Genomic DNA, 26,635 nt, shown 5'->3' on the forward strand with positions numbered 1-26,635 from the left:
AGGACAGAAAGAAGAGGATGTTTGGTTAAGGATAGTGTACTGAGGCTAAGAAGCTACTTCAAGCACCAGCTTCTGCAGGTCCCCAGGGCTGCTTCCAGGGCTCTCTCTAGCTCTCAAGTTCCTCTTCTTGAAAATGGAGTTCAGAGGCCTGCTGTCAAGACTACGAGACAAACTATTTAGCACATAAAAAGTATTCAATAGCAGTGTACCATCACTTTTCTCATCTTATAAGCACAGACAGCAAAATAAACAGGTTTAAAAAAATCAAAATGTGGGTTTATCGATTAGGACCGGACAATTTGTGCTGGGACTACAGCTCCCCTGGCAGAGCACTAGCCCAGCACGTGAGCAGCCCTGAGTTCTATTCCAAGAGAGAAAAGTATAGTAAAACAAAACAAAACTTCAAAATATCTTTCTGATACTAACAAACAATCAGACTTAAATGAAAATTGCATGTCGTATGTGAGTAAAGTACGTTTTAAAAGAACATTTAACTTCAGTGAAAAAAGTGGGAAGAAAAGACTAAAATCACAGAGACACCTGCCAGGGGAAACCTTACACACGTCTTCTTTCAAGGACCTTACGTGGTAAACACTGTCACTTAAGCATCAAAAACTAAAAGCAGCCACACAACTGCCTCACCCAGCGGCCAGCGGCGGCGGCTGCTGTTACCTGTCTTCCTCTTTCTTGGCAGGCCTAGAGCTGCTGAGTGCGCTCTGAGTAGCGTAGGTGCCCATCTCCGTAACCAGCTTCTGAACTGGACCAACAGTTATTTCTTCCTCTGATTTTAACTCACCAGCTTCCTTCTTTATTTCTGATTCTACAATTGGGATCTAAAGGTCAATTGGAAACACTGATTCAGTAATATCAACAGTAAAGTTACACTGAGACAGTCAATCAACTGTATACAGAAGGCATTCTCCTGAGGGATTCTGGAACCTGGAGCTCTGCAGGAAGAAGAGGTTTACAGCTGGTGATGCTGATGTAATTCCGCACCACCACCTACTACTTAATGATGCTGAGTAACACAGTGAAGTAATTTTGAGCCTCATTTCTGAATCTATTAAGGGGAATCTTAATTCTTTCTGAACAATCCCTTAATAGAAAAGTGCACAGGATGTTGTCTAATAAAGAAGATGCCCACTGGACCTCACTCCTCCTCTTCATCTCTTCCCCTGAAATATGAACCAAAGCAACACTCATCCCTCTAAAGTGAAACGTATAAACAATTTCACCAACTACCCTTTTAGCTGATCAAATGGCTATGATACAGCTTGTTTTGTTTTTTGTTTTTAAGTTGTTGTCTTAAAATTCTTATGTATGTAATGCTGAGAGTCCTTAATTATAACCTGTTTTATGTCTCTCATTTTAGACTCGAAAAAAGTTTAGGCAACTAAGGAACTTAAACTGAAAGTCTCAGAGCTAATTCCTGACAGTTATTAGTAGAGTCTCCTGACAAAGTAGTTATTGTATTCTACCATGAATATTCAAGTATCAGTTCATAAACAGTCTAAAGTTAGCCTTGCTCTTCAAAACACATTGGCAATAACAGACTGTACCAGCTACTGCCAGGCATGGTGGTGCACATTCTTAATGCCAACACCTAAAAGGCAGAGACAGGTAGATAGATCAGTAGATCCTTGAGCTCAAAGCCAGCTTAGTCTATGTAGTGAGTTTCAGGCCAGCCAGAGCTGCATAGTGACACCTTGTCTCAAAAAAGAAAAAAGAAAAAAGAGAAAAAAAGTCAGGCTGTGGTGGTGGCAGTAGCAGGGCACAGCTCAGTCCCAGCACTCGGGAGGCAGAGGCAGGTGGATATCTGAGTTTGAGGCCAGCCTGGTCTACAGTACAAGTTTCAGGAGAGCCAGGGCTGCACAGAGAAACCCAATCTTGAAAAAACAAAAAAAGTCAAACCAATCAAACAAACAAAAACAAAAAACCCTAAAATATACAGAAAAGAATATGCAAAGAAATGAATTTGTTAGCTGCACAGACATTCTGTTAAAACAAAATCTTACCCAAAGGTAAATAAATAATAATTTGAACAGGTGTTAATGGTTCTCATGGAGGCAGGGGGCACTTTTAATTTTCCATAGCCTGAGGTTTATTTATCTGGATAATGAAAATACAATTTTCATCCAGGCAGGGCGGCGCACGCCTTTAATCCCAGCACTTGGGAGGCAGAGGCAGGCAGATTGCTGTGAATTCGAGGACAGCCTGGTCTACAAAGTGAGTCCAGGACAGTCAAGACAACACAGAGAAACCTTATCTCAGAAAATAATAATAATAATAATAATAACAATAACAACAACAACAATAATAATATTATTATTTTTAACAAATTATTTATTAAATAATTTTAATATTTATTATTATTATTATTATTATTATTATTATTATTATTATTATTATTATTATTATTATTAACAAAACCACAGAAGTGAATTATCACATGAATGTTAATTGCTGATTTTCTTTTGTTTGTGCTAGGGGCTGACACTTGGGCTGCATGTGTCAGGCACGGACTCCACCACTGAGCTACAGTTCCCGCCCGGCAGAGCTTTCTTTTTTTTTGGCTTTTCGAGACAGGGTCTCTCTGTGTAGCCTTGGCTGTCCTGGACTCACTTTGTAGACCAAGCTGGCCTCGAACTCACAGCAATCCGCCCGCCTCTTGCCTCCCGAGTGCTGGGATTAAAGGCGTGTGCCACCACGCCCGGCCTGGCAGAGCTTTCTAAAGCATAAACTATCACACAAAGAAGACTTTGAGTAAAGCCTACCTCCCCAAGGGACCTGCGGACCTCGGTCATCACACTCTGAATGTCTTCCTTTGTACTACAGTACTCTCCCAGGATCCACAGTGCGCCTCGGTAAATCCTACGGCAAGAATTAAGACCTGAAACACAAATCTTGATGCAAGACCATTTCTCTGTGAAGTTAAGCGAAGGCAAAAAACTCCCATGAGTTTGTATTCTGGAGGAGGAACAGTTCAGAAAGACTCTAACAAATGGGAAGCTTTGTTTCCCTCCAGAAATTGCAAGAAAAAGTGCTATTTGCATTCACTGTTATTAGGCATACTCTAAAATTAGTGAGCTGAGCAGTAAGACTTAAGGGTTTACCGAACTGTTCCCCACAGCATTCATTTAGGGAGCAGTTAAAATAAATTTGGCTTTTTCATTTTTACTATGAGAAATATATTATTTGAATATAATTTTTTAATTTCATTTCACTTTTTATTTGTGATCACTGCCAAGAGACAAAATGTTGAGTAGGGTGATATATACAGAAGAATATCAAGTCAGAGTTGAGGGTCACCTCACTAGGACAGTTGTTTACCTAGGGCGCACAAGGTGGCATAAAAAGTAAAGTAAGCAATGTCAACCAGCTGTGGTAGGCACACATCTGTAACACGGGCACTCAGCCTAGGCTACACAGCAGTGTCCTGTCACAAAACAACACAACTCCCTCACCCCTGTTAACGTGCTAGTTTGAACAGGAACACCCCACGGACTCTGTGGCCTCATTGGAGGAAGTGTGTCACTGTGGAGGTGGGCTCTGAGGTCATAGATGCTTAAGCTCCGCCCAGTGTGGCAGGCACACAGTGGTCTCCTGTTGCCCATGGATCCAAATGTAGAACTCTCAGCTACCTCTCCAGCACATGTCTCCCTGCATGACAATAATAAACTAAACCTCTGAACTGTAAGCCAGCCCCAGCTAAATGTTTTCCTTTGTCAGAGCTGGCCTGGTCATGGTGTTTCTTCACAGCAACAGAAACCCTAACTAAGACAGCTAACAAAGACAGCAACAATTTTCTATTTTAAAATGTTAAACTGGATGAAATTTTAGTCATCCTTTCTCTGAGGTTTCAACTGAATTTATTTAGAAAAACAAAATCAATCGTAGAAACTAAAGCCCCAGAAGATTACAGCTATTTAAAAAAAGCTTTGATATATAAGTTTTTTCCTCATAAAGAGGGCAAATCTTATTTAGTTTCATACATACACATCATATATGTGTATAATATGTATATTATGTATATATAGTATGTATGTATGTATGTATGTATGTATGTATGTATGTATGTATGTACACATCTCAGTCACTTTCACATTACTGAACCAATTCTGTACTGGTCCCATCCAACTACACACTTCTTGCAGTTTACCCACAAAATGCAATAAATACAGCAAAATTCGTATTCAACAACCCTTTCTCATGAATAAAGCTAATTGAATCTAACATGCTGTTAGATCCAGGTTGTGGTTTCAAACCTTCTTTTCAATTAAATGCTAAAGGTGACATAAATAATAGGTATCCAAAAGGTGATTTTAAGTACAAAACTTAAAAAATATGCTTCTTGGAGCTGGAGAGATAGCTCAGAAGTTAGGAGCACTAGCTGCCCTTTCAGAGGTCCTGAGTTCAATTCCCAGCAACTACACAGTGGCTCATAACCATCTATAATGAGATCTGACACCCTCATCTGGCAGGCAGTCACACATGCAGGCAGAACACTGTGCATATAATAAATAAATCTTTAAAAAAAATGCTTCTTGGTCACTCTGGGATTCACAATTATTTGAAATAATCCTATACCTTATGAATCCCTACATTAAATGGATAATGTTGTGCACAGTATGTCTTACTTCCTCGCTAATTTTATTTTCTACCAATTGACTCTTTGAAAATAGAAATCAACGAAAATGCTCACCTTTACATTAAGTGTATTTTAAACTTACTTGACAGACTTAATAGCGTGGAAGACTTCCAGCATCTTCTCAACAATCAGCGTCCTCAGGCTGTCAAAGCGCTGGATGGCTTCACGAACAAACTCCAAGACGTCAGCAGCTGCTGCTTCATTACTGTCACTGAGGAATTCCATCAGCTTACAGGAAAAAAGCAGGACAAACAGTTACATAATTTCCAGAAAGAAAACTATATAAAGCCAGAAATAAATGAATGAATAAAGAATGGAAATTAGTGAATTTCAAAATAAAGAACAAAACACAGGCTGAGACAGGTACTAGTACAGGTCTCAATAGGCCAGCATACAGCAAAGTTTTTGATGAACATTTAAGAGAAAGAAATCTAAGTTCTTAGCCAGAGGTGATGGTGCATGCCTTTAACCCCAGCACGCGGGAGGCAGAGGCAGGTGGATTGCTGTGAGTTCGAGGCCAGCCTGGTCTACAAAGTGAGTCCAAGAGAGCCAAGAATACACAGAGAAACCCTGTCTCAAAAAACCAAAACCAAACCTAAACAAAAAAAAAACCCCAAAAACAACAACAAAAAAGAAATCTAAGTTCTTACCCTAGTATACCATAGTAATACTCATAAAAATCAGAAATGTACAATGAGATTTTTGTTATCTCAGATGGTTGTAATTTCAGTAGATAGAAAAAACTCAAAAATAAAAACACCTAGAGAATCTCTTACAAGTAAGATGATAAGAATTACATACCACAGGAATAACATTTGCAGCCATGTCTGGAAATCGGACAGAGCAGGAATGCAGTGTTCGCACAAGGAGCTGTCGGTATTTGTCAGTGTCTTCATGCTCAGACACATTATTTGTTTTAATTACTTCCTTCTTCAAGACAATAACCAACTACGGGGGAAAAGTAAACACAAGTGAGAATTCCATCATATTTGGGCGACTTACAGATACTGTCACCAATGTTCTGCCTTACCTCTTCAACATTCCTAGAAGAGACAAGATCCAGCGCTAACTGCAGCGTTTTCTTACGCACTTCTAAGTCTGGCGTACTCAGTACTCTTAGAATGTCCATGACCAGATCCTAAAAGGAACAGAAACCACAGAGTGACACCAGGCTTTGTCCTCATAAGAAAAATGTCCTAATAACTGCACCATAGCGCTTTTGCCCCTGAGCACCTCAACCCCGATTACTAATGACATCAGTAGTGTTGGAGGAAGTAGATCTCCTAGTGTACTGAGGCATGAAGTGATAACATCACACGTGACACAGCCAAGCCGACAACATACACTTTGACTCTATCAAGGTTTAGATCCAACTCGTTTCATGGAAAATACAGGACTCAGAGGATCAAGCTAAGTGACATGACAACAAAGTAACCAGGCACATCCAGGAGGAAGAACATTTTATAGGAAAGCCAGTTAAGTTAATTTCCGCAAATCAATGTAACATAAAAGACATAAACGGAGATGGTGATTTAAGAGTTGCACTCAGTTGCCCAACATGTACACTGCCAGGCTTCAGGTTCTAGTTAGGTTACCTACAGTGGCTAGGTGAGGGAGTGATCTAAATAATCTAGATAAAACTAAAGGACGACAAAACTTACCTGGAGGACCCGCTCATGAGCAGGGTGCTCCTTCAGTTCCACCAATCGGTCCAGAACTATGAGCTTGACATTGTTGTCACTCTCCTTAATAATTAAGTCAATGTAACACTGAGCAGCAGCCTGCAGAAAAAAGGAGCGCATCCTAAACGTCAAATGTTGTGAAAATAAGAACGTCTCCACCCTGGCTGCTCACTGAGGGGCCTCTGCACCAGCATGTATGCACTTCGGCTGAAGGACTGTGTATGTCTGGCCCCTAATTATAACAAGCCTCAGTGTTACTCTACAAGGCATGGGAAGGATTACAAAGTCAAGGATGGAAAAGAGCTGCCACAGGTGGAAATACTTATGACTGAAACCTTGGAAACAGAGCAGAGAGGACAGAGAATGGCTATTAAACACTTTTCACATCAGAGATAAAGCTTAATACATCTTTTTATCTTTATTACAGTGACAAAAAGCAAGAATGTAACAATAACCTGTTATGAAATATGTTAGCATATATTTAAACTTTTTAGGACTGACTGACTGAACTGACTGAACCTGGGGCCTTGCACATCCCAATTAAGTGCTTTAGCAATTGAGCTACATCCCTAGTGCTTTATTACTGTTTTTATGTAAGATTTATTTACTTTGGTTTTTTTTCTGAAAGACAGGCTTTCTCTGTGTAGCCTTGGTTGTCCTGGAACTCACTCTGGACTTGAACACACAGAGATCCACTACCTGCCTGTGCCTTTAGGTAAGATTTTTTTAAAATTATTTATTTATTTGCATTGGTGTTTTGCCTGCATGTATGTCTGTGAGAGGGTGTTGAATCCTCTGGAACTGGAGTTGCAATTACAGATAGTTGTGAGCTGCCATGTGGGTGCCGGGAATTGAACTCAGGATCTCTGGAAGAGTAGCAAGTGCTCTTAACCACTGAGCCATCTCTCCAGCCCCCTTTATGTAAGATTTTAAAGATACAAATAGTTTGTAGAATGATGGAGTTTAAAATCAAAGGAACTGTTCTCAATAGTCAAGGCTGGAACAACTTTAACAAAATAAATAATGATAACACTGGATTATGATGCATAAAATAAATATCCATAATATATAAGTGATGTAAATGAAAAAGAGAAGGAATGGGAAGGTCAGTGCCTCCTCATGTAGGAATTCCACAGTGGCTGTACAAGAGGCACTATGAAGTCAGCCTCAGAATATCTAGTAGTAGCCACTGCTGAGAGAAATCCATTTACTGGTGCTAAAATTAAGTGGATCTGAGGAGCCAACAAGAGATCTATAGCCTCAAAGTACCTCGAATATATATTTTAATACAAATGAAAAAATCAGAAGAATGGGAAAATCAGAGACTCAGCACTTCCCTGACTGGTCATGAATAAGGTACACGGTTATCATACACTGAGAACATGTGACAGTAGAAGGTCAGTGTTGTGGCATTCTGCCCCAAATGCCTAATCTCGGTGATTGTGAGACAACACGAGACAAACTCAGGGTCTAGAGTCTCTTACAAACAAGCTGCTAATTCTTTATGAAGGCATAAAAACAGCCCTTACAGGTTAGAGGAGGCTCAGGCAGACAACAAAATAAACTGCGGGACCTAGAGTGGATCATGAGAAAGAAAAGGGCATTAACCGAAAACCTGGAGAGAAATTTCAACATAATCTGGTTTATCTGACAATACCATTTCAATGTTAATTTAGTTTTGACAATTATGATGACCGCACAAGGTGTAAACATTACAGGACACTAGAAGAGCAATGTATAAGAACTCTACCCTATTTCTGTAACTTCCCTATACATTTAAAATTATTTCTAAACAAAAATTGTTTTAAGTATTAATGTGCAAAACAGTAAATTCAACAATTTATACCAGCTGGCCTTCTAGAATTATTCTCTGAACATATTAGAGGTTTTGAAGAAAGTTTTGATGGAATAGACAAAAGAAATGCAATAATCTATTATTGAAGATCAGCAATGAAATTGTTTAGAAGTCTTCATTACAGAGTCAATTTGGTTGGTTGGTTTGGTTTTTTTTTTTGGAGAAAGGGTTTCTCTGTGTAGCCTTGGCTGTCCTGGAACTCACAGATCTGTCTGCCTCTGCATCCCTGAGTGCTGGGATTACAGGCCTGCATCACCATGCCCAGCTTATAGTCCCAGTTTTTAATGTAATTATGAAGAGAAATCTTAAGAGATCAGTATAATCCTCTAGAACCTAGAAATACTGTTATTCTTCATGTCTTTCTCTCTTTTTCCATAAGTGTGTGAAAGCCAGAAGAAAAGGCTGGATTATGTTAGGAGGCAAATCATTTCATCAAAATCTGTGGTCCTCTCTACCATGTGTCCATGGCTTTGTGGACAATGGTAGATAGGAATGCAGCCCAGCACAGAACTGCACTTACGTAAATCAGTGTGTGTACATAGGGGGGTATGGACTGCCCTTCCCCCTTAACTCAGGTGTATGGTTCTCAAGCAGGGACTTTGTAGATGTCGTGTGTAAGTGTCAGAAGTGCCCAGCTACACAGGTATGGAAGCACATCTGGAACTGCAGTGTCACTGAACCACGAGCGATCCCACAGGCGGCCGATCATGTTACCCCAAAGTACCTTAATTGCAGTTGGTGCACTGGACAGTGTCACCAGTGTCCCTGCAGCTTCGTATTTTACAGCAGGGCTAGATGACTGCAGTAAATTGTAGATACAGCGGATGAAACGGGCCCTTTCTGATGGATTAGCATGACAGACCTGGAAAAGAAAACACTGAGGTTTCAGCTGATTTCAAGGACATTATACATGTAACAGTCCCCACTCCTAGCCTTGAAAATTTTTAACACATGGTAGCTCACACCTTTAATGTCAGCTTTTAGGAAAAAGCAGGAATTCCAGGCCAGCCTGGTCTCCATATTGAGTTGCAGACCAACTAGGGTTACATACATAGTAAGATGTTACCTCGATTAAACAATAAGTAAAATACAATATAATAGTTAAGAATAATCTTTCAAAGATTAGAAAAACCAAAACAAAATAACAGCAACAATAACAACAAACCAGCCAACACGGGATGAGATGTAACTCATCTGATAATTTCAGAAAGAAATGCTGCATTTCAAACAGCTGTCACAGGAGCTGGCAACACGGCTCACAAGGTAAGCGTGTTTGTGGAGCACGCTGATGACATGCACTCGATCCCTGGAACCCATCTAAGCAGAGAAAGCCCCAGCGCCTCAGTTATCCTAACTGCCATAGGTATGCACGACCTGTGCATGCACACATAAACAATTAAAAATTCAAGTAACTGTCATAGCTACTTGTACATTTATCCATTTTATCATACTTTATATTTTCACTGCTTCACAAGTCTCCAGTTGGCTTATAAAAGACATGTGTATTTAAACAAGGCAAGAAAAGTCAAAGTAAGCAAAGCTAGAACACACTCATCAGCTACACTATGTAAACGCCCTGATAACCGACTACATTTTATCTAAATTTTTATTCTGGTGCTAAGCCAAAAAGAAGACATGCCGAGAGTAGTAAACACCTGAAACCCAGAACTCACAAAGTGGAGGAAGGAGGGCTGTGACTCCGAGGACAGCCTGGATGATATTTAGGTTTTGTTTTATCAGAATACTATGACAATCGAAAGATTGTCTCTCTCAAAAGATATTGAAAACTAAAGTGCAGTCAAGGTAGGAGGACAGCTGAATCCAGGAGTTCAAAGACAGCCTCGGCTGCACAGGCAAGACCCTGCCCTCCAACCTGGACAAAACCCCAACAGCAAAAATGCTGGCACTAAAGTGCTGGCCCTCTCCCCAGTTTTAACAGTCCTAAGAACAAATCCAGGGCCTTGTGTGAGCAGGCAGTGTTCTACCACTGAGCTTTGGCTCACGCCCCACGGCTTGCTCTTCCTACAGTGTCCTGTGAGATACCTCAGGGCTTCAGGGGAGCCACTTTTATCTTCTGAGGGCAGTGTACCACAGTAACTGCCCACTAGGCTTCACCTCTTCTGTTCCAATACCTCTACACTGACACACACTGAGATTCAAGACTTTTGGGGACACACCCTAACCACATCCAAACTGTAGCACCGTTTTTATTCACCTTTAGTAATTTTCATCTTGGAGGTGTATCACCTCTGTCTGCTAACCTAGGCCTAGTCCTGGAAGCTCCTAGCCTCCATACCATCTGACCCAGGCCTAGAATGTTCTAGCCTCTGAGAGTTACTACCAAGCTCACTCTTTCTTGTTCTTTCTAAGCTCTGATCTGGCTGGTTCAATTCAGCTGTTCTGGCTCAAACTCCTCTCCCAGTGACTGACTGATTCAATCTGGCTTTTCTCTGAGTCTCTGAATTGCTCTGCTTGGCCTCAAACTAACTTCAGTAATCTGCTCTAATCTCCTGGCCCCTCCTTAAACTCTGCAATCTGTCTCTCTAATACTATCCTGGTAAAACTGCCTTCTCTTTCTTCTCTCTGTGTTGCTTCCTTAAGCAGTTTCCTTTTCCACTCTGTTCTCCTGAGTTGGGTATATCCTATTCTGTCAAATCTTTCTCTGATTTGTTACTTTTTCTCCCACAAGATTAAACATCACTTTCAAACATGAGTGCTTCCTTCTACAAACTAACTTTACCTTCATTGTTTGGGACTAAAGGCATGTGCCACCAAACCTGGACCTAAGCTCTTCTTTACCTGATACTTGCTCTATACCAGGCTGGCCTTGAACCCAGATCTGCTTGCTTCTGTCTCCTGGATTAAAAGCGTGTTTGTATTCCAGCCAGATCTCAGACCTAGAAGGTCTTTGGATGTGATCTCTTGCCAGAACAGCCATGTTCTGAATTAAAATTGCTCCCTGTCTCTCCTTTTCCCTTTATGTGGGTTCTGTAGTTGAAACTTAGGATATCAGGTTTATTTCCCAAGCACCTTTGTTCACTGAGCCACCTTACTGGGCCTGACTAATCACTTTTAAAAACAAACTACTTATAAAGTTTATTAATTTTTTTAGTTTTTCAAAGCAGTTTGATATATATAAAAGAACAATTTTGCATTTTATTCTAAAGACTAATTTTAATCCACTGACAATGATTTCTTTAAGCTACACTGCTTAATTTCTTAGAGGTTTAAAAAGAATAAAAGCAAGTACTTGTGGAACACAATCAAGTTATTAAAGAAAAAAAGGCCTTAAGAAGGCATAAATTAAAAATTATTATTATTAGAGCTAGTGAGAAGACTAAGTGGGTTTAGACACTTATCATGAAGCCTGATAATCTTGAGTTCTAGCCCTGGGACCCACAAAAAGTTATCCCTTGAGGCATGCCAGCAGCTCACAATAACTATGTACAATATCAAATTTAAAAACTGTCGTAGCAATTGAGGCATACTCCAGATAAGACTATTGTCTTAAACTGTTGATTTACATATCATAAATTATCACTCTTTTAAAAATCATTTTTCTTCTTTCATATATTATACTGACTGAAGTTGCCCCTCCCTCCCCTTCCTCCAGTCTCTCCCTCCCCTTTCCCAAGATCCACACTGCCCCCTTACCTCCCCTTAGAAAAGAGCAGGCCTCCCAAGGACATCAACCAAACAGGCATAACAAACTACAGAAAGCCCAGGCACATACGGCAATCACATCCAGGCTGGATGAGGCGCCCCAGTAGAAGGGTCTCACAAACAGGCAAGAGTCAGCTCCTGATCTGTCAGGAATCCCATGACACTGAGATATAAGCAGTCATAACATATAAGCAGGAGACCTACGTCAGACCCCTACAGGGTCCTTGATCCCTTGAGTCGCGGTTAGTTGATTCTGTGGGCCCGTGGGCTGTGTTCTTGTTGTGGCCCTGAACTCTCTGGTGTTCCCCCCCCCCCTTCCTTCTTCTCCCTTCTCAGCAGGACTCCCGGAGCTCCGCCTAATGTGTGGCTGGGGGACTCTCCATCTGCTCCTGTATCAGTGATGCTTGAAGGCAGGACAAAGTGTAGGCTGGAAGTTTTGTGGCTGGGTTGGTGTCCGACTCCCTCACTTGAGGCCTGGCTTGGTTACAGGGCTGGCTCAGGCTTCGTGGCCCTCATTACCAGGAGATGTTGCTAGTTGCTCTTGCACATTCCATGGAGTTTCCACAGCACTAGGTTTCTACCTTCCCTGTGAGATGCTCCCCAAATCCAGTTGCTTTCCAGTATTTTCTCCCTGCCTCCCATCTGATCCATCCTGCTTCCAATCCTACCCACACCCAGCCCATCAGAGAAATCTACTTCCCTTCCCAGGGAGACCCATGGGCCTCAACATTCCACCCCCAAGCCCTCCTTGTTACTTAGCCTCTCTGGGTCTATGGATCATGCATGGTTGTTTTTTATTTTTTATTATTTTTGTTTTTCGAGGAGTAGCTTTGTAGACCAGGCTGGCCTCAAACTCACAGCGCCTGCCTCTGCCTCCCGAGTGCTGGGGTTAAAGGCGTGCGCCACCACACCTGGGGCATGACTGTCTTCTATTTTACAGCTAATATCCACTTATTAGTGAGTACATACCACACGCATCTTCTTGGGTCTGGAGTACCTCACTCAAGATGATTTTTCTAGTTTAATCCATTTGCCTGCAAATTCCATGAGGTCATTATTTTTAATAGCTGAGTAGTACTTTATTGTGTAAATGTACCACATTTTTAAAATCCAGTCTTCAGTTGAGGGACATCTAGGCTTTTCCACTTTCTGGCTGTTATGAACAATGCACTGTGAACTGAGTGGAGCAAGTGTCCTTGTGGTAAGATGGAGTGTCCTCGGGGTACATGTCCAGGAGTGGTATAGCTGGGTCCTGAGGTAGATCGAGTCCCAATTTTCTGAGAAGCCACCGTATTGATTTTCAAAGTGGCTATAGAAGTCTGTACTCCCACCAGAAGTGGAGGAGTGAGTGTTCCCTTTGCCCCACACCCTTACCAGCAAGCACGGCCTGTCACTTGCATTACTGATCTTAGTCTTTCCAACAGGTGTAAGATGGAATCTCAAAGTAGTTTTGATTTGCATTTTTTACTTGGATTATTTGGTTTGTTGATGTCTATTTTCTTGAGTTCTTTATACAATTTGGGTATTAGCTCTCTGTCAGACATGGAGATGGTAAAGATCTTTCCCCATTCTGTAGGCTGCCGATTTGTTCTGTTGACAGTGTCCTTTGCTTTACAAAGGCTTTTCAATTCCATGAGGTCCCATTTATTAATTGCTGATCTTAGAGCCTGAGCTGTTGGTGTTCTGTTTAGAAAGTTGTCTCCTGTGCCAATGCTTCAAGGCTCTTCCCCACTTTCTCTTCTATCAGCTTCAGGGTATCTGGTTTCATGTTCAGGTCTTTGATCCACTGAACTTGAGGTTTGGGCCAGGTGATAGATATGGATCTATTTGCATTCTACTACAGGTAGACATCCAGTTAGACCAGCACCATTTGTTAAAGACTTTTTTTTTTCAATTGTGTATTTCTGACTTCTTTATCAAAAATCCATGGGTCTCTGTATTTACTTCTGGGTCTTTGATTCATTGATCAACTTGTCTTGTTTTTCTGCCAAAACCATTTGGTTTTAACTACTACACTTCTGCAGTACAGCTTGAAATCAGGGGTGGTGATACCTCTGGAAGTTCTTTTATTGTATAGGAGTGTTTTAACTATCCTTGGTTTTTTTTTTCCCATAAATCATCATTCTTACCTTATAAATTAGTTCAACAATAACCAACTGTAGAATGTCTCCAAATGTCTGAACTTGATCAATACATGTACTTAAATAATCCAAAGCCCGATCCTAAAAAAGAAAGAATATATTATATTCATCACTTGGTATAATGAATTAGTACAAAATCTGAAATTTATATATAGGTATAGATATGTGTGTCTATATCTATCTCCCCGAAATATAAAACTAATGAAGGAAATGGGAGAAAAGTAAGAGCACATAGTTATTCATAACTGGGTGTGGTGGCGCATGCTGTCGCCCTAGCACCTGAGAGGCAGAAGCCAAAGGATCTCTGTAAACTAAGGCCTCATCTACAAAGACGTTCTAGGCCAGCAAGGTGACGCAGGGAGAGTCTGTCTCAAAAACCCCAAAATGAATAAAGAATACAGCTATATTCCTATTACTGAGACTGGAAAGAAAAATCTTCCAGGGAACCTCATGATTAGACAATGTACACACAGAACCATGACCTTAATATCTTTTTTGTTTTATTTTTAGAGACAGAGTTTCTCTGTGTAGCCCTGACTAACCTGCCTTACTCTGTAGCCCTCAAACCACAGGTACTCCAAACCAACCTACTAATTAAAAACATGCTACATGTTGAAGCCAGGCATAGTGGCACACACCTTAGGGGACAGAGGCAGAGGTAGATGGATTTCTGTGAGTTCAAGGCCAGCATGGTGTGTGTGTGTGTGTGTGTGTGTGTGTGTGTGTGTGTGTGTGTGTGTGTGTCTCTCTCTCTCTCTCTCTCTCTCTCTCTCTCTCTATATATATATATATATATATATATATATATATATATACACTAAGATCTGTCTCAAAAAAGAAGGAAAAGAAAAAAAAAGAAAGAAAGAAAAAGAGACACACCAATAAGGAAAACAAAACATGCTGAGGACCTTGTAGTATTTTTAATTTTCATTTAACTATAGTAAGAACATATTTTTGGGTGCTTTACCTGATCTGCATGAATTAGCATCATAAATGCATTTCTTTTGCAGCTTGCATCCTTCTCATTTACCAGAAAATCATGTATCAGTTCAGGAGCATCAGGTATAAGATGTTCAAAATTTCTTTAAACAAAACAGGTAACATCCATATTAAATAAAACTCCACTTTCCTATTTTAGTTACTTTCCACACATTATCGACATTAAAACTTGAACTTTGTAACACAATTATTATGAAATTGCACATTATTTACAAGCAGGAGAAGAAATCATAGGTTAAAATTTCATCCGTTAACATAGTATCAATCTTCACAATATCACAACCTTTGCTAACAATTACATAGGGAACAAAACTTTTCACTATCTGTGCCATGTATTTACTAACAACACTATTTTGGAAACTTAAAAGTATTTATAGTATGCAGAATGATAAATAGTAGAATAAAGAATATTATATAAGAGCAGGAGAGAAAATTCAGTGGTCAAGAGCACTGGCTGCTCCTCCAGAGGACACAGAGCCACACATGGTGGCTCACAACTATCTGTAACTCCACTACCAGGGTATGTGAAGCCCTCTTCTGGCCTTCCTCGGCATGAGGCACATACATGCAGGCAAAATACCCATTTATATAAACCAAAACAATAATTTTTAAAAGGGATATGTAAAGCCAGCCAGTGGTGGTGCATGCCTTTAATCCCAGCACTTGGGAGACAAGAGGCAGGCAGATCTCTAAATTCAAGGCCAGCTTGGTCTACAGAGTGTATTCTAGGACAGCCAAGGCCCCACAGAGAAACCCAGTCTGGAAAAACAAAACAAAACAAAACTAAACTAAAAACTAAAGGAAATGTAATAAAGTATACATCATAACAGCTTCTGTTTCCATAGTTCTAAAAATGTCCAATTGCATCATATAGCCAGGTTACTGCTTAAATTTTCAATTGTCCTATAACTGTTCTCATCTTTGTGTGCCCTTTAAATTTCTAAAATATATATGGTGCCTATGGTAACTTTCAAGAATTCAATTACATTATCAACAAAATATCATCCCTGTCAACAGGTAGTATAACATTAAGATAAATGAAATTGTGTTTTAGCCAAGTAACATATTAAAGTACAAAATATTATACTTATTTTGTATATTTTGCTTATAAAATATTCCAGGGGTTGAAGAGATACATTAGCTATTAAAGCACTTGCAGGGCTAAGTTCCATCCTTAGAATTTACTTTAAAAAGGGTGGGGTGGGGTGGAGGCACAAAAAACATGGCTCAGCGGTTACGAGCACTGACTGCTCTTCCAGAGGTCCTGAGTTCAATTCCCAGCAGCCACATGGAGGCTCACAAGCATCTATAGTGCGATCTGATGCCCTCTTCTGCTGTGCATAAAGACAGGGCACTCATATACTCATTCATATAAATATATATTGTTAGCCGGGCGTGGTGGTGCACACCTGTAATCCCAGCACTCGGGAGGCAGAGGCAGGCGGATCGCTGTGAGTTCGAGGCCAGCCTGGTCTACAAAGCGAGTCCAGGACAGCCAAGGCTACACAGAGAAACCCTGTCTCAAAAAACCAAAAAAAAAAAAATTAAAAAAAAAAAATATATATAGTTAAACATCAACATCAACCACCACCACCAAAAGAAAGCCATACTGGGTGTCATGGTAAACACCTTTAGTCCTAACACTCGGGAGGCAGAGGCAGGTAGATCTCTGTGAACTCTAAGCCAGCCTGGTGTAATCCCAGTGCTGAGAAGGTGAAGACAAGAAGGAAGATGCCTGGGCTCTCTGGTCAGCCAGCCCAGACTATGGGTGAGTTCCTGGCTAATGAGAGAGCTCACAGCTAAAGGTTGATGGCGCCTGAGGAACAATGTGTAATACCTGTTCTCTGGCCTGAGTACACACATACACGCATATAAAAATACACGTGCACACACACACAAAATAATACTCTAGCTCAAGTGGCAGTGCTAGGAATCCAACCCAAGACCACACTCACACAGAGTTAAGGACTCTGCTATGGAGTTCTACCCTGAGCTCCATAACCTACTTCTAAATGGACTGATAGCCATGATCTAACAGTTGACACTCTAGCTTTCTTTGAATCTTACAATTGTTTTAAAGTTAAACATCTTCCGCTACATTATTTTACTCTAATGACTGTCAAGGCCTTGTTCCTTCCACCTAAACACTCACTGAGCCATATCCCTAACCTTTTTCTATTTTTAGAAACTCATTAAGCTTCCCAGACTGGCCTCAACCTGTCTTTCTCCTGACTCAGTGTTCCTATGCACCTCTGGTCCAGGTTAAATTTTCGGCTATTATAATAACAAGAGTCCTTCCTCAAGCCTTCTAAGACAAGACCCACACTGTTCAAAATGAGATTTCAAAATAAGGTAAAAAGTAAAATGCCGGCCCAGTGTGGCTGCGCTTGCCTTTAATCCTAGCAGAGGCAGGCAGATCTCTGAGAGTTCGAAGACAGCCTGGTCTACATCGTGAGTCCAGAACAGGCAGGACCACAAGAGAAACCCTGTTTTGAAAAACCAAAAAGAAAAAAAAGAAAAAAAAAGAAATGCCTTTAACAAGTGAATAAATGAACTAAGTGAACTGCAGCAATACAATTAGGAATGACGGCCATGGTCTTACAACTAGAAAGCATACTATAAATTTGTTGTGAGCCCAGTGTTTAGCCTGCATACAATAATTTTAAACGGCACTGTGCCATTCCAGCTGACTGTTGTCATACAGAAACTAGGGCCAACAATTCCCAGATCTTTTTGACTTCTCTATGGTAACAATTTAATCATAGTAAATACCATGTTGATCAGCAAAGCATATTTACACGTACATAAGGCGTGTGACCGCCCACACTGGAAGCTCTGTCTGAAGGCTCTCTGCTCACCTGTAGATGGTGTAGATGGCCAGGACCGCGTTCCTCCTGACGTAGCTGTGACGGTGCTCCAAGCAGGCACGGATGGCGGGCATCAAAGGCTCTAGCAGCTCTGCTTCCTTCAACTTGCAAAGGAAACGAAGGGTAGAGCCTCGAATAAACTCATTAGGATGCTGAAGATCCTGATAGAAAATAAAGTAGGAAATGTTGAGTTTTAGCTTACATTTACTTATTTGTGTCTGAATGAGTGCGCGCACGCGCGCACACGCGCACACGCACACACACACTCTGTGGAGGAATAGATTCTCTCCTTTCACCTTGGGGTGCTAAAGTCTCAGGTGTCAGGCTCAGCAACAAGTACTTTACCTGCTGAAGTATCTCACAGGCCCAAATTTCAGCTTTTTATAAAAATCAAGTTTTAAATGTAAAACTTTCTAATTTAAAAAAAGTTAGATTTAAGAAAAAGATCTAGATTATTGATTTCCTTCTGATTCCTCTTTTTAAAAATTAATTTATTTATTTTGGTTTTTCAAGAGAGGGTTTCTCTGTGTAGCCTTGGCTGTCCTGGACTTGCTTTGTAGACCAGGCTGGCCTCGAACTCACAGCAATCTACTTGCCTCTGCCTCCCGAGTGCTGGGATTAAGGGTGTGCGCCACCACGCCTGGCTTTTTTTTCTTTTAATTTTAAGATTTATTTATTTATTGTTATGTATAGAGTGTTCCGCCTGCATGTACACCTGCAGGCCAGAAGAAGGCATCAGATCACATTATAGATGGTTGTGAGCCACCATGTGGTTGCTGGGAATTGAATTCAGGACCTCTGGAAGAACAATCAGTGCTCTTAACCTGTGAGCCATCTCTCCAGCCTCTTGACTGAAGCAATTTTTATGCATTTCACTATCATCTTTTCAATAACATAAAATATACAGATACAGGAAGAGACAGCAATACAAATTATTTAAAGTAAATTTTACAAGTGTATCCAATCTTTTAACATTATGGTAAGACTGTCATCTACAAAGTTTACTCTGAGACTCATATAATAGTTACCAAGTAAAACAAAACCAAATAAAAATCCACCCCCAAATCCACCAAAAAGTATCTGATAGCGTATTAGGTTTTTATGTTGGGCAGCATTCACAGCTATCCCTGGCCTAAGCTACAGGTCATAGGTTGAACACATTTTTCAGTTTACAATCCAATAATAAATATTTGTAAATTTTCACCTCATCAAAGATTTCATTTTGAAATCTAGCAGTATCTATTACAATTTTATAATTACAAACAAACAAGGCAAGCGGCTAAGGCTTGGCTTACCTTTCTGTATGCGTCACACACAAGAATCATCTCGTGCAGAAGCCGCCCGTCTGGAGTTGTTTTAGGAACAATCTCCCAGAAGACCAGAAGCAGCTTTTTGATGGTGTGGTCCTGAAGGGGCAGCACAAAGCGAATGATGGTCATCAGGAGCCCTGGAAGCTTCTCCCCATTCAGGATCATAATGATCACCTTCTTCAGAGCTTCAGTTTTTGACTTCACATCGCCTTTCTCTGATTCGATAATTTAAAAAGAGCAGTTATTTCAAAACAAAGTTAGTTACTTAGATAGTTTTAAAAGCTTTAAAAAGTTATGAACAGAACAAAGTTACTATCAGCTGTGGTAATAAGGTTATGAGTCCAATGAACATATTTGTGATTCTATGTTGTCTCTGAATCTCAGATTACACATGATCTGAAGGTCCTGGATTAGACTTCTGGTCCCTAGCCATCTGAGTTAATGAAGAGTTTCTGAACCTATAGCTGTATCACATGACTTTGGTTTTCTTTTCTTTTTTAATTTTAATTAGTTTATTTATTATATATACAGTGCTCTGCCTGCAATGTAGGGCCTGCATGCCAGAAGAGAGAATTAGACCACATTATAGATGGTTGTGAGCCAACATGTGGTTGCTGGGAGTCGAACTCAGGACCTCTGGAAGAACAGCCAGTGCTCTTAACCTCTGAACCATCTCTCTAGCCCATGACTTTGGTTTTCAAACAGATGTGGCAAAACTAAAACTAAAACTAAAACAACAATTAAAAAAAAAACCTACAAAACCAAAACCCCAAAACCTAAGCAAATCCTACTAAGTACTTCTAAATTCAAGATAGCTTATTTTGTGTATATTTTCTCAGTTACAACTATTTTTTAAAGGGGTGATATCACCAGAGTGACGTTTGTTAAACATTTAGGAAAGGATCCTCAATACTCATAAAAAGGCTGAAAATTAAAAGAATAAGTAATATTAAAACTTTGTGTAACTTTAGAGTCTTTCTTTTCTTGTCCATCTAAACTATTGGAAAAAGATGTAAAATTTTTTAAATTAAAAATAGGGCTGGAGAGATGGCTCAGAGGTTAAGAGCACTGTCTGTTCTTCCAAAGGTCCTGAGTTCAATTCCCAGCAACCACATGGTGGCTCACAACCATCTATAATGTGATCTGATGCCCTCTTCTGGTATACAGGTGTACATGCAAGCAGAACACTGTATAAATAAATCCTTAAAAAATTAATTGAATATATTATTTATAATAAAATGGAAGTTTTATGTTGCTAAGGTTATAAAAACTATTCAATATAAAATCTTTTGTGAAAAAAATCAAGGGGCTGGAGAGATGGCTCAGAGGTTTAGAGCACTGGCTGCTCTTCCAGAGGTCCTGAGTTCAATTCCCAGCAACCACATGGTGGCTCACAACCATCTGTAATGAGATCTGGTGCCCTCTTCTGGCCTGCAGGCATACCTGCGGACAGAGCACTGTGTGTGTAATAAATAAATAAATAAATAATGAAAAAAAATCAAGCTATAATTTGAATTACTATGAATACTGAAAAATGAATGTTATCAAAAAATATTCTGGGTCCAAAATTCAAAGGCAGATAGACATAAAGATTAAGCACATTGCTACCATAATTGTTTGTATCATTAATAGGTTGGGCAGTGGTGGCACATGCCTTTAATCCCAGCACTTGGGCAGTAGAGAGGCAGGCAAATCTGTACATTCCAGGCTAGCCTGGTGTACAAACCGAGTTCCAGAACAGCCAGGACTACAAAGAGAAACCCTGTCTCAAGAAACAAAAGACCAACAAACAGAAAAAAGAGCTGGAGAAATGTCTTAGAAGTTAGGGGCACTGGCTACTCTTGCAGAGAAGCTGGGTTTGATTCTGACACCCTCTTCTGATCTCCAAAGACAAAACACTAGTAAACATAAAATAAATTAAAAATAAAACCTCAAATATTTGAAAGAAGGAGGGGAAGAGAGAAAAGACTTAATCCCATGGCAATCATAGAACAACAATGGTCATTGGGCCTAATTATGAGAACGGCTATCAGGAGGTGCTGGGCTGGAGGTGGCTCGGGGGTTTAGAGCACTTGCTGCTCTTGCAGAGAAGCCACCTGAGGGAATCCTAGCACCTTCATGGCAGCTCAAAACCATCGCTAGCTCCAGTTTCAGAGATCCAAGACCTTGTTCTGATCTCTGCGGGCACCAGGCATACATGTGGTGCATATACGTAGGTGCTGGCAAAACATTCACACATGTAAGTAAATGAATCCCTAACAGCATTTTAAAGGCAGTTCTTTTCATCAAAGGGACAGCGCACGGCCAATGGCTGGGTTATAAGCAGAGCTTAAGCTTCTGAAGAGTCACGCTGGGCAAGTCAGTTCCTTGCCATGATCCTGGTGGGACTCTCTGGAACCCCAGCAATCCTGCAGCAGAGGTAGGACTGTCATGAATCCAAAGTCAACCTCAGCTACACATTGAGCTGAGGGCCAGGCTGGGCTATATGAGACCTGTCTCAAAAACAGACACAACTCCTCCAATGTCCTTTATTACCCTACAACTTATATTTTATTACCTGTAGTTATATTTCCCTATGCTGCAGAACAGGGAAAGCCTTCATGTTAGCTGACTAGTTAAAGCAGGGTTTTAAGTGGCTTAAAGTCGTCAGAGCCTAAAAGGTCTTCTGTTTCTTCACTCCAAACCTCCTCTCTCGGTTTTGTTCTGGTCCCAGCACTGAATTCAGAGCCTTGCTCGTGAGCACTCTACCGCTGAGCCCTATGTCCCAGCTCCTTTCCGGATGTTTTCAAGTGTTTTGTTCCTACTCTGTATGATAATCTAAAAGACACAAAGCCCTAAAGCAGTAAAATCAGACCATTATAGCCTTGATGCCTGCTTCTTTTTACAAATTAATAAATTCCCAAAAGTTTAGCAGAGTAGACCTCAACTTATAAGAACAGTTTCAAAAGCAAATTTAACACCGAACAAAATACACGTACCATTTGTCTTGTAAGTGCCTCAACTTCAATTTCCCTTTATTTTAACGATTCAAACTGAGAAAGATATAGTGTTCCTTTCCACATCTTCAAAAATTTCAACTTTTCCCCTTTGTTTTAAAATTTCAAGTATCAATTCAATTCACCTAAAACTACCCTAAGTACTTCCTACTCCAGGCGTGTGGAGATAGCAGAGCTCAGGCAGGGATCAGAGGGAAAGGAGAGGGAACAGCTGATACACTGGAAGTGTGAGACAGAAACTATCTGTTACTCAAAATCAGAAACGAATTCTACACGTTTTTCTCATTCTAACCTAAACATTTTTTTTTAATTTATTCACGTGTACGTATCTGTGTAAGTGTGTGCAGGTTCCAGGAGAGGCAGAGAGGGACGTGTAAGTCCCTGGGACTGGAGTGACAAGCGAGTGTACGGCGTCCAGAGCTGGTGCAGGAAGGACCTCATTCTCCTGGAGCAGCGAACACTCTGAACCAATGGCCACCTCATCTCAACTTTTCTTCCTTTCTTTCTTTTTTAAGACAAGGTCTCTCTGTGTAGCCTTGGCTGTCCTGGATTTGCTTTATAGACCAGGCTGGCCTTGAACTCACAGTGATCCACCTGCCTGCCTCTAGAGTGCTGGGATTACAGGTGTGCACCACCATACCCAGCTTTTCCCAACTTTTCTTAAAGGCAGAGACAGAGGGATCGCTGTGAGTTCGAGGCCAGCCTGGTCTACAGAGTGAGTTCCAGGACAGCCAAGGATACACAGAGAGACCCTGTCTCAAAAGAAAAAAACAAAACAAAACAACTAAACAAGAATCTTTCAAAATGAAAATACAAACTTGTAGGGAGTGTTCATGTTCAGTTTAGTATTGACTTCATTTGTTTGCAAACACCATTTTTTGAGAAACAAGTAATACATTATTTTCTTCCTTTAGTTTTATAAGACTAGGATATTATTTTATTTCTGTAAACCAATACTGCAAGTCTAAAGGGAACAAATTTTCCTTTTTCATAGGACAAGGTCTACTAAAGCCATTCTCAGAAAGTCTAGATGGGAGATGGAGAAACAGCTTAGGTGAAGAGCAGCACGTGCCCGTGAAGAAGTCCCAAGCTCAGCTCCTCACACCCACACGGGGCAGCACACAGCCACCTGTGGCTCCCTCTCAGGAGGTCACACCCTCTTCTTACCTAAGAGGACTGCAGTAATGTGCACATGACCACACACAAGTATACAGAACTTTTAAAAAGCTTTAACAAAACTCCAAAAAATTTTAGTTTTTCAAACTATAAGGGAATGTGAAATGTAAATAAGTCTCTTGGTGTCTAGATTTTCACTCTAAACTATCACATTTACTTGGATTCTAGCTGTATTTTTTTAATTTAACTACTGTTGTATGTATGTGAGTATGTGAGTGCGGGCACACATGCCCAGCATGCACACGGAGGCTGACTTTAGGAGTTAGGTTTCTCATGTTCTAGGGATCAAACCCAGGTTGTCAGGCTTAGGTGGCAAAGGTTTATACTTTCTGAGCCATCTTCCTAGCCTAATGTTAGCGTCTTCTTTCCTTCTTTCTTTTAAAACTTATTTTATGATTTTGTGTGTTCTGGTGTTTCTCCCAGAATGTATGTCTGCGGACCACATGTGTGTAGTGCTCCTGCAGACCAGAGGAGGGCGCCATATCCACTGTATGTCTGCGGACCACATGTGTGTAGTGCTCTTGCAGACCAGAGGAGGGCGCCATATCCACTGGAACCAGACAGTTGTGAGGCGCCATGTGGGTGCTAGGGATTGAACGCTGGTCCTCTGGAAGAGCAGCTGTGTTCTTAACTGATGAGCCCCATGCTAGCCCCTAATCCTAGCTTCTTCAACTGTCCCTCACAACCTGATTTGGGGCTGCACACAGAGTGAAGTTTCTAAACACACAAAATTCAAGATCACTTAATGAACGCAGTATTTCTGGCAGCACTTGCCTGTGTTGACTTCACTGTAGCTTAGTTCTGGGCACATGACATGTTCATATTACACCTGACATGCCTTATAACACATGCCACCAAATAATGTTGTCTGAAACACCTCAGCGCAGATCCCACTGTATGTTACGAGCTGTATGCTTTTACTATATTTACAAGGTTTTTTCTCTTACAGAAACATAATGGTTTAATTATAGGAAACAGAGTTTTAATGTTTTCCTGTGGTCATACCTTAAGTGTAGGTATCAAATCAGTATGTAATTGAACTGTATTGTTATAATATATGATTTTTAAAAGTGTTGTTTGTACTGGGTGTAGTGGTGCACACCTTTAATCTTAATCCCAGCACTCAGGAGGCAGGTAGATCTCTGAGTTTGAAGCCAGCCTGGTCTACAGAGTTCTAGGAAAGCCAGGGCTGCACAGAGAAACACTGTCTCAGAAAACAAAACAAACAAACAAACAAAACACCTAGTTTTTGGAGGGGCTGGAGATATTGCTCAACCAATAAAGTGCTTGCCACATAAGCAATGAGGATCTGAGCTCAATCTCTAGCAACTGCATAAAAGTCAGGGGCAGCACACGCCTAGATCCTTAGCCCTGGGAAGGTGCAAACAGGAGGATCCCCGGACTTGCCGGCCAGCTAGCTGGGCTAACCTGGCAAGCTTCAGGGCCAGTGAGAGAGGCTCGGTCATACAACGCTCTTGCAGAGAACCCAAGTTCCATTTCCAGCATCCACACTGGGCGGCTCACAATCGACTGTAACTCCAGTTCAGGGGGACCCAACACCTCTGGCCTTCACGGGCATTTGCACACACGCGTGCACACCCCATACACATAATTAAAAATAAATCTTAAGCAACTGAAAGTCTAAAAAAAAAAAAAGAAAGGTGGAATGTGACTGAGGAAGGCACCTAAGATTTACCTCTGGCCTTCACATGTCAGCACACACCAAGCAAACCCGACCAGCACATATTTGCGCGCACACAAAAATAAATAAGAAACTTCCTCAAGTGAAAAAGGGGGTGAGAGTAAAAAATTGTAAGAATTTTCAACCTGCATCGTCATAAAAGCTGGAAGTAAAAGCTGACTAGTGGCCTGTGCCTATAACCTCAGCCCTAGGGAGGCTGAGGTAAGAGAACTGAGATAAGTTTGAGGCTGTCCTGGCCTATTACTTAAGAAAGAAAGAAAGAGAAAGAAAGAATGGTGGTTCACAGAGGTGCAGAGAAGAAGGGAAGGGAAAGGCTGAGCAATGACTACTCAGTAACAAATAACAGTGCTGGTATGATACTGCATACTACAGTTAACAAGTATGTACTGTATAGTTTTTTTTTTTTAAATCTCAATGAAAGGACGTGAAATGCTTTCACCATAAAGAAACGATGAACGTCTGAGGGAGATAATATTTGACAGGATTTAAATATTACACAATATAGAGACATGTAAAGACGTCACATTAATTTAACCTATCAATTAAAATGACTTCCATTTGAATTACGAAACTATTTACCTAGGTCGTTTTTTAAGCTGATTTCAGACGGGGGTTCTGAATCCATTGGCACGTTAATTAACGTATAGCACACGTTCTCTGCTGCCGTCATGGTTTCTGTGTTTATAAATCAACCCGGTACAAGATGAAAAAGGACGAAAGGTGCCAGGAAAAAAAAAATCTACAAAAGTGAGTAAGTAGCATTAGGAGGAGGGGTTAAAAAAAAAAAAAGACAAATTCCGCAAATCAGTCGTGATCTTTATGCCGCCCGAAGTTCTTTCTGCACGCTGGCCACCCGTCTCTCCGCGAACTCTAGTGACAACCACACCGTCCCCGTCCGCTCCGGGGCCCCGGGTGTGGACAGCTGTGGAGTCGAGGTCCACACAACAGTGACAACTCGGAGCACCGCGTCACGGGGCCGTGATTTCCCACACGGCACACAGCGGGGTCGGCTCCAGGAAGGCAGCCCGCGAGCGAAGACGCAGCAGCAGCCCGGAGCCCGCCCGCCCGCCCCCGCCGCGGCTGCCCCTTCCCGGCCTCCGTCCACGCAGACCCCGGTGCCACGGTGCCCCGGCCGCGGCCCAGCTCCCCGCCCCCACCACCCGCCGCCGCGGCCTAGCCCAGCGCCCCTCGTCTCCCCATGCGGCGGCTCGCCGAGCCCGGGTCGGCCGCCGCAGCCCGGTGGCTCCGGGCTCTGGCCGCTACCTGGCTCCGAGGGGCGGCGGCCGCCGGGAAGGAACGCGGGACCGTCCACTACCGCTCCAGCCAGCGGCTGCCGCGACGGCTCCACCGAGTCCTGGGCTGACGTGGAAGGGGGCGGGGAGACGAACAAGGATGCGGCCACCGGGCGCGTACGGCGAACCAGAGGGGACACTCCTCCACCGTCCTGCGGCTGCGCGCTGGGAGTGTGCGCTGTCTTCTTCCTCTTTCGGGTTGGTTTCTGCAACAGTGTGAGCAAGCATTTCAATTTTCCCTGTGAGTCAGGAGCTGCCTTGAGCGCTGTGGTCAGTTAACAGTTCCTTGGAAATGTCTTCCCGG

At 41.6% G+C, this 26,635-nt stretch overlaps 1 protein-coding gene across 1 annotated transcript in view; it reads right to left on the reverse strand.

Moving 5' to 3' along the window:
• Nucleotides 1–26,421, reverse strand: part of COPB1 (COPI coat complex subunit beta 1) — a 41,012-nt gene extending 14,591 nt beyond the window's left edge. Inside the window, exons 1-13 of the mRNA XM_084772986.1 lie at nt 26,303–26,421; nt 25,619–25,778; nt 19,151–19,380; nt 17,847–18,016; nt 14,957–15,071; nt 13,978–14,070; nt 8,910–9,047; nt 6,310–6,429; nt 5,679–5,786; nt 5,450–5,596; nt 4,731–4,876; nt 2,775–2,871; nt 673–833 (exon numbers count right to left, since the gene is read on the reverse strand). Of these exons, the coding sequence (XP_084629112.1) occupies nt 673–833; nt 2,775–2,871; nt 4,731–4,876; nt 5,450–5,596; nt 5,679–5,786; nt 6,310–6,429; nt 8,910–9,047; nt 13,978–14,070; nt 14,957–15,071; nt 17,847–18,016; nt 19,151–19,380; nt 25,619–25,709 (1,616 nt within the window). The 5' untranslated portion in view covers nt 25,710–25,778; nt 26,303–26,421. The remainder of the gene's footprint in view (nt 1–672; nt 834–2,774; nt 2,872–4,730; nt 4,877–5,449; nt 5,597–5,678; nt 5,787–6,309; nt 6,430–8,909; nt 9,048–13,977; nt 14,071–14,956; nt 15,072–17,846; nt 18,017–19,150; nt 19,381–25,618; nt 25,779–26,302) is intronic.
• Nucleotides 26,422–26,635: the final 214 nt, after the last annotated feature.

The sequence above is a fragment of the Acomys minous genome (assembly GCF_964271855.1).
Source record: "Acomys minous genome assembly, chromosome: 2".
In the NCBI taxonomy this organism is placed as follows: domain Eukaryota; kingdom Metazoa; phylum Chordata; class Mammalia; order Rodentia; family Muridae; genus Acomys; species Acomys minous.